This window comes from Pseudonaja textilis, chromosome 18, assembly GCF_049901715.1.
Source record: "Pseudonaja textilis isolate UNSWEBS1 chromosome 18, rPseTex1.2, whole genome shotgun sequence".
NCBI classification, from domain to species: Eukaryota; Metazoa; Chordata; class Lepidosauria; order Squamata; family Elapidae; genus Pseudonaja; species Pseudonaja textilis.
In genome coordinates this window covers 3,223,040-3,231,184 of record NC_142007.1, presented here as the reverse complement: position 1 = coordinate 3,231,184, position 8,145 = coordinate 3,223,040, and the positions used below count along the sequence as shown (strand labels likewise).

The following is an 8,145-nucleotide window of genomic DNA, read 5'->3' as shown; positions in this document are numbered from 1 at the left end:
GGAGATCTAATTTGGGAGTTGGAGACATTTCAATCCAGTTGATGATGGTAAAACTCTTTGCATTTCGTTTAATGTTTACATTTGTTGGCCAAGGGGGAACTTTGAAAATCTTCCCATCCTTGCAAGTTGCTGTCTTTGTTGCCCTCTTCCGGTGAAATACCAGAGATGCGCGTGTGCTTTCTAAAAGCATCTTTCCACATTTCCTATAATGTGGCCCCTTCCCCATTTGTTCCTTTTTGCACAGCAAGTTCCCAAAGGATGGAAACTGGAGTTAAGCTCCGTTGGTTTGCACGCAAGGGACATGCTCTGTCTTGAAGCGGTACAGGTCCCTCACAGATCTCAGAAAGGGGGAAAGAAAAGGAGGCACCAGTAGATAAGATACCCAAGAACAGACGAGCAACATAAGGAAAGTTAAAAATATTGCAGAAGGAGGAACCAACATTACCTACTAAACATAGAAGATCCTACTGATAACATAATCCTACTCACTTTTTTGCACGCTGCAAACTTCCTCCACACCTATGTTTACATCCTCCAATATAAAGTCTAAATCTCCTGCCTTGTTCCCTTTCAGCCCTACGATTCTATGATTCTAACTGCTGGACAAAAAAGAGTCAATCCGACACAAGCACGGTTGATCTCATTCATTGTACCATTAGTATGAAAACCTATTATATTCGATCTCGTACGAGCATGATAAACTCTTAGATTTGGCCTTATCAAAAGCAGGATATCATTATGGGTTCATACCTTCAATCATCTCTCAACCAAAGGGCCTGGCCTCATATAGCAATAGCACTTAGACTTATATATCACTTTATAGTGCTTTACAGCCCTCTCTAAGCGGTTTATAGAGTCAGCATATTCCCCCACCCCCCAATTTAGATCCTCGTTTTACCCACCTCAGAAAGAAGGATGAGTCACGTTAAAACGAAGTGTTGCAAACTGGAGAGTAATTAAGATTGCAACCATCTAAGCAACCTTGGCAACTTTTAAGTCCCGTGGACTTCAACTCCCAGAATGTCCCATAATGGCTGGGGAATTCTGGGAGTTGAAGTCCACAAGCCTTAAAGCTGCCAAATACGGAGACCCTTAATCTAAGCCACTCGTGTGGGCAGGAACACAGCCAAACTTTACCTTTCTTCCCTTCTCTTCCAGCCATCATCCAAGCCAAGCGCCTGAGAGCCACAGACATCACCGCAAGCAGTTTCCGCCTCACTTGGCCCCAGCTTCTGACGCGGGACACCGGCTACTACATTTTGGAGTATGCCCCGAGTGGTGAACCCCAGCGGAAAGTGACCAAACAACTCACCGGGGACCACACCAGCCTTGTGGTGGCTCAGCTGGCCTCACAAACGGACTATGAGGTTGTCCTCATCCCAGAATCCAACGAGAAATACATCCCGCCACAAACCACCAGAGTCACCACTCTGGAAGGTAAGAGAAGGGAAGTGGGGAAAATTTCCCCGTTGGGGGTTAATTTTTAAGAGTATACATCTGACTGGAATAACAGGCTCAGTCAGATAAATAACAGATAATCAGAGTTGGAAGGGACCTTGTAGGTCATCTAGTCCAAGCCCCCGCCCAAGCAGGAGACCCTACACCATTTCTGACAGATGGCAGTCCAATCTCCTCTTGAAAGTCTCAAGTGATGAAGCTCCTACAACCTCCAAAGGCAACTTCTGTTCCATGGGTTGATTGTTCTCACTGTCAGAAAATTCCTCCTTATTTCCAGGTTGAATCCTTGTTCAGTTTCCATCCATGATTCCTTGTCTGGCCTTCAGGTACTTTGGAGAATAGCTTGACCCCCTCCTCTCTGTGGCAGCCCCTCCCTCAAATACTGGAAGACTGCTATCCTGTCTCCCCTGGTCCTTCTCTTCACTGGACTAGCCAGGCCCAGTTCCTGCAACCGTTCATCATATGTTTTAGTCTCCAGTCCCCTAATCATCCTGGTTGCTCTTCTCTGCACTCTTTCTAGACTCTCAACATCTTTTATATACTGTGACCAAAACTGGATGCAGGACTCTAGGTGTGGTCTTACTAAGGCTTTATAGAGTCATATTAGTACCTCAATTGATCTTGATTGTATTCCTCTGTTAATGCTACTTAGGATTGCATTAGCTTTCTTGGCTGCTGCTGCACATGGTTGGCTCCTATTTAGCTGGTTGTCCACTAAGACTCCAAGGTCCCTCTCCCAGTTACTGCTATTGAGCCTGGTTTCACCCAATCTATATGTGTACTTTTGGTTTTTTTTGCCTAAGTGTAGGACTTTCCTTTTCTCTACATTGAATTTCATTTTGTTAGATACGTCCCAGGGTTCTAGTCTGTCGAGATCCCTCTGGATCTTGAGCCTGTCTTCTTGGATGTTGGCTATTCCTGCCAGCTTAGTATCATCTGCAAATTTAATAAGTTCCCCTTCTATTCCCTCATCTATGTCCCGCCTTGTCATTGTTAATTATGATCGCTCCTGCTACTGGTGGTGGTTGAGTCATTAATTTCTCGTTATTCTGGCCGTTCGTACCAAGACATGGGCCTTTCCAGGGGCTACAACCTAACACTCAAGTTTCCCAATGGAAATTTGGCCGAATGGAAATCTCTTTATGGATTTTTGGCTGGGGAAAAAAAGAAGAAAAAAAGAACTTGTGGATTTATGGATCTGACAATTAGAAAGGGTAGCTGATGAAAGAAGGAGATTCTGATGTAAACTTGGAGTAAAATATAAATACAGGTAGTCCTCGACTTACAACAGTTCATTTAGCGACCATGCAAAGTTACAACGGCACTGGAAAAAAAGCAACTTATGGCCATTTTTTACGCTTACAATCTTTACGGCATGATTGAAATTCAGATTCTTGGCAGCTGATTCATACTTACGACGGTTGCAGTGATCCAGGCGTCACGTGAATTATCTTTTGCAATTTTCTGACAAGCAAAGTTGATTCACACAGCAACTGTGCTATTGCGTTGTTTGCAGATTGTTTTGATCAGATCAGGCTTGGTGTCCCCTTTTTAAATTTTGTTGCACTTCCTCTCTCTGCAGATGTGGTCAGCCCAGCCCAGATTCTTATCTCGGAGTCCAAACCCCACAGCATCCGGGTCAGCTGGTCCCCCATCCTAGAGACCGTGGCCGCCTATCAAGTCATGTACGGCCCCCTGAATGACAATTTAGTCCAGCTGAAAGAGGTGGACGGGAGTCTCAATAGCACCGTCCTGGAAAACCTCCTGGCTAACACCAGCTACTTGGTGACGGTGTCCGCCATTTATAAGTCTGGCAAGGAGAAAGCCCTCTCAGCCAAAGCCTGCACACGGGAAGGTGAGCAGGGAAGAAGAAAGGAGGGAGGGAAGATGTCAGGGTAATGATTTAAGAGCTGTCCAGCTGCTACGATGATGTAATGCCAGGAATGAGGCAGCAAGGTTTTGGGGTTGGTATCACTTTAAGAGCCTGCAGTAAGAAGAGGCCCTGTTGGGGCGTATCTCTCTCTCTGTGTATGTGCTTCTGTGCTGTAACTGCTGATGGTTTGAGATCTGACTAAAGTACGTGTAGGTATATATTCTTTGTACATAAAACCACTATTTAAATAGCGTATTTTACTGTTTACTGTATTTGATCCCGGGTTGTCTCACATTAGTCCCACTGTGCACACTCTTGACAGAAGAACTGGGCATACTTAGGATCCCAAACAGCTGCAGAATAAGGATGGTGGATTGTTGTCTTTTGATTAGTATTACAACTGCCAACATCCCTTGCCTGACTTTCTCCTGGGTTGCCCACTTGGCATATCCCAGCACCAGTTGTGATTTTCTTCCCCCCATTTCGGCCTGGAAAAAGCCCACACATCGTCCTCATTCTGCTTTTTTTTTTCTTTTCTTTTCTTTTTGTCTTTTCTTTCCTCCAATGCACAGAATACTCCAAAATAAAGCACCTCCATTTTGAAGATCTGAGCCCCAGCTCTGTAAAGGCTTCCTGGGATCCAGCAGAAGGAGACGTGTTGGGTTACCGTGTTCGGTGTCGGCGGCAAGCTGGCTCTTCGACCCTCCTCAGCGTTTCACCGCAGATCCACAGTGTTCTGCTGTCAGATCTGACCCCCGGCAGCAACAACAAAGTGTGTGTGAAGCCTGTGTACAGAGCCCGCCCTGGGAAAGGACTGTGTCGAATGATCCATCGGCAGCCTGGTAAGTGGCCCAGGAAAGGAAGTAATTTAGGTTGCGCTGCCTGTTGATTGGCCTTGGTACCTCAATAGGTATCTCTAGGATTGAGGGAGGGGTAGACCAGGGGCTCTGGAGCCACATGTGGCTCTTTCATCCCTCTGCTGCGGCTCCCTGTCTCTCAAAATATGCAACTGCCAATGTGTGACACCCTCCAGCATGCGATTTATTGAGCTTTTCAACTCCTGGTAGGCTAACCAGAGATAAATCCAAGACAATAAATGTTTCAGAAGAAAACAGAATTTTTAATTCAATTATGTATGCTAGTTTCGTGGCCTCTCAGGAAATAGTCAGGCATGGGAAGGATTTTGTTGCTCTCAGGTCCAAATGGCTCTTCGAGTGTTTAAAGTTGCCAGCCCCTAGGATAGACAAAGAAGACTGCAACACGAGAGAGGAGGCATCCTTGCTATTTTATGCACCGCTGCTTGTTCATGGTTGCTGAGCCCATTTGAATTCTCACCGAATTAAAAAAAAAAATTAAGAGATATTCTAACCGAATATAGTGGAGAGGAAGAAAGTTTGGAGGGCGATATTTTTCCCTGGATCCTTAGAATTAAGTGCAGAGTGGTTTGAGAAATTTAGGGGGGTTTTTTCCCCCTAAGAAATTTGGGAGCCTCTCTTTCCAAAAGTCTCCACTTGAGCCCGGCAGATAACCAAGAACTTCATTTCCAGTTTTAAGTAGGAGGAAAGAACATGGCACAAGTTAAAAAAAAAAAACCAACCCAAATGGACCCACAAAATTCAGCATGGAGCACATAAGGAATTCAGATTCAGAGAAGGGGTTTGCAAGGAACGGGCTCCCCCTGGTGGCTGTCCCAGAAAAATTCCCCGTGAATTATGCTACTGTGCTTCCCCGGTTTCTCTTCACCTTTTATAGCTACTTGCAATTGTTATAACTTTTCTCCTGCTTCAGCGCATTTCTGCAAATCAAGAAGCTTGCAAGGCAGCCTTATTCGTCCACCTGACAACGATTCTTTGGTTCTTTCCCTTTGCAGCTTCAGCCACAGGTGGCTACAGGCACCGTCAGAGAGCGTGAGAATTTGTGAGCAAAACGTTTGTGGGTCAGAAGACAAGGATAACCTGGGATAGCCTAGGTATCAAGACACCAGGATGAGGAAGGCTACAGCCCCTTTTAAACCTCTGGTTTAAAACCCCTGTCCTCTTTTGCAGCTGACTTTTGCCTACAAATGCCCCGATTTTTCTCTCGGTTACAGAAAACAGCTCCATGGGGATATTGGGTCTTGCTAGAAAAAAAAGTCCTTGCTCACCGAGTTTCCTTTCCTTTCTTTGGAATAACAGCGAAAGACTCAAGTCCCGCTTCTTTTGCACTATTTATTTGTGTGTTGTCTTAAAATGGGAGGGAGCAGAGAAAGCAAACAGATCTTGGCTCTTTTCTCACATGGAAGTGAGAACATTCACCTTCTGATTCGCATTCCGAATTCTAAGAACGTCTTTCTGCTTCAAAAGCTATTGCAGTTCGAAGGGGAAGGAGGGGGGAAGGAATTAGAAACCCAAGGCAGATCCCAAATGATTCCTCGGTTATTGTCCAAGGCCCAAAATCTTAACTGTTGAACACTGTTGTCAACTGAATTAAGCACATATGAATGAATCCCAAAGAGACTGAGGGAGCGTCGAGAGCAAAACCACTGGCCCCTGATATTTCCTCTTTTATTTATCCACATTTGCTCTGTCCTCGGAAGGAAATCGTTAAGACTGCCAGGATGTCAAACTCTTTTTCAGGCTGAGTGTCACCTTAACCTTTGAGCAGTGGGCGAGGATCCACATTCCAAGAAATAGGTGGATCAGAACAACAGATCTGGCAATGGCAGGACATAATATGTGACCGAATAAAATTGAGAGATACGGTTACCGGACAGTAAACTAGTAGGCCGATGAACATGCTTAATCCCAGTCTATTTTGGGTGGCATCAAAAATTATATTTGTTGGGGGTGGGGGGGGAATGCAACCATTTAGAGAAAGTTGAGCACCCCCGCCATAGATACCAGGGAGCAATTACCTGATAAACAGAGTTAAAGATAGACATCAAAGGATAGCTAAGATGCTCAGAACGTTTTGGGGAACAAGGTAATGTATATTGTGGAAACGCAGACAGGGAGCATTACACGGGGCTGGATCCATCGGTGACTGCCTGAATTGAACAGTGGCCTATGCAGTAGAAATATTGTAAATTTCTGGAAATGTGAGAGAGGTGGCTGGGCCGCCTCAAACCTGAGATCGTCCAGCAAAATCACACGTTCGGTTCAGAAGACACAACCTGAAGCACTTTTTCACGCAAAGTGATGGGCGCCGGAAATGTTGTTCCTTAGCTGTGTTGGTCCTTTGGGAAAAAGTAGCTTGCAAATTACCATAATCTGACCAGTTTATGCAGCACTGCCAGACAGTTGGAGCTTAGGACCTTTTGTTAAGGCAGCGAACAAACTTGTTTGAAAAATACAGTATTATCATGACCATCCTGGATGGCAGATCCCAACAGATTTGCGGAGCACCCAGCTGGAGATGGTGGACCTAAAAATATGCAACCAGAAAATCTCTACCGTAGATCACTGCATTTAGACAACTAGTCCCTCAAGATGAAGTTCAGCTAGAATCCCGAAATGCTTGTTTGCCACGCATGTTTTGTTTAACTGTTTCAACGTGGGAGCCCCCGTCTGCATGAGAATTGAGCTAGCCCAAACAACGGTGCAATTTCTCAGCCCAAACTAGTTAACAGAAAGGCAGGTGTTGTTTGTTTTTTAAAAAAGAGGCAATTGTAATAATGCAAGTAATGTTGTGGCTTGTGGCTATTATTTGTAATGAAACCTGAAAGCTTTAAGATGGCTTTGTTCCTGCTTCAGAATGTGTGTGACGGTCATAAACATCTTGCCAGTCGGGAAACTATTTCATTTCCTCCACAATTCTTTCATGTACCGTTTTACTAATGCAGTAGCCATTGTCTCTCCTCAGCTTACTCCAGCAACATTGTCATGTATCCTTTGAAATAAGGTAAATTAAACAGAGAACAAATGAGCCAAGTAATTTGGAATATTTTCCCCTCCCTCTTTTGGATGCGGTCCCACCGAACGCAATGCCATGGCATTCACGGTTCATTTTCAAGGGATGAGGCTTGGGAACATTGTGATCTGTTGACACGAGATTTTTTGGGGGGAGGGCAGAAACTGGGGAAAGAAAGAGAGATTTAATTTCCTGCAGGGTACTTGAGGGCACTCAGATCCTGTGTCATGCGAGGAAAGATCAAGCCAAAGAAGTATATAAACAGCCATGCAGTGTGTGCGGGGTGGGGTAGGATGGAGCAGAGGTTTAAACAGGGAGGAAAGGGATATGTTAATTGGCTGATGAAGTCTGTATTTTTAATTAGCTTGCTCGGATATTGCCAGTGTAATGACATCTGTACAGTGAATGTAGAAGACCCATTAGAAACCCCCAAGTTTGAAACATTAAAAAACAAGAAGAAATATCATTGAGAGGGCTAGCAAAATCAGAAATAGGTAAGAGAGCTCCTACAAACAAAACTGATTGGCAGAGAAAGAAATCCATCTTTGGCCAGTGTGGAATTTCTTGTCAACCGGCAAATGGTTAAGTATGAAACTGGACAAAATGCACACGTTTTGAAACGTTATGTACTCAGGACTGCTATCTTATTAGATTATAAGAGCTTGCCCCTAGGTAATTAGATAAACCAATTCTGTAATTTGGGAAAGCTGGGTCGAATAGTTATTTCAAAGGAATCTTTTCTTGTTAACGTGAGCTGCTTTTATTTTTTCACTCACAAATTCAAGGCACGGGCATGACTGATCAATGAGGATAATTCATTATCGAATAATTTGTGTTAATAGCGGGATGGTTTTAATCCCTCGGTTGGATTTATTCCACGTTAAGATAAGTTTCTGCAGTTACTCACCGAGGACGATACCAAAATG

At 44.4% G+C, this 8,145-nt stretch overlaps 1 protein-coding gene across 1 annotated transcript in view; it reads left to right on the top strand.

The window, feature by feature from the left end:
* Positions 1–7,234, top strand: part of VWA1 (von Willebrand factor A domain containing 1) — a 25,352-nt gene extending 18,118 nt beyond the window's left edge. The window contains exons 3-6 of the mRNA XM_026715797.2: positions 1,159–1,437; positions 3,041–3,313; positions 3,904–4,173; positions 5,202–7,234. Coding sequence (XP_026571582.2) covers positions 1,159–1,437; positions 3,041–3,313; positions 3,904–4,173; positions 5,202–5,242 — 863 coding nt within the window. The 3' untranslated portion in view covers positions 5,243–7,234. The remainder of the gene's footprint in view (positions 1–1,158; positions 1,438–3,040; positions 3,314–3,903; positions 4,174–5,201) is intronic.
* The last annotated feature ends 911 nt before the right edge of the window (positions 7,235–8,145 follow it).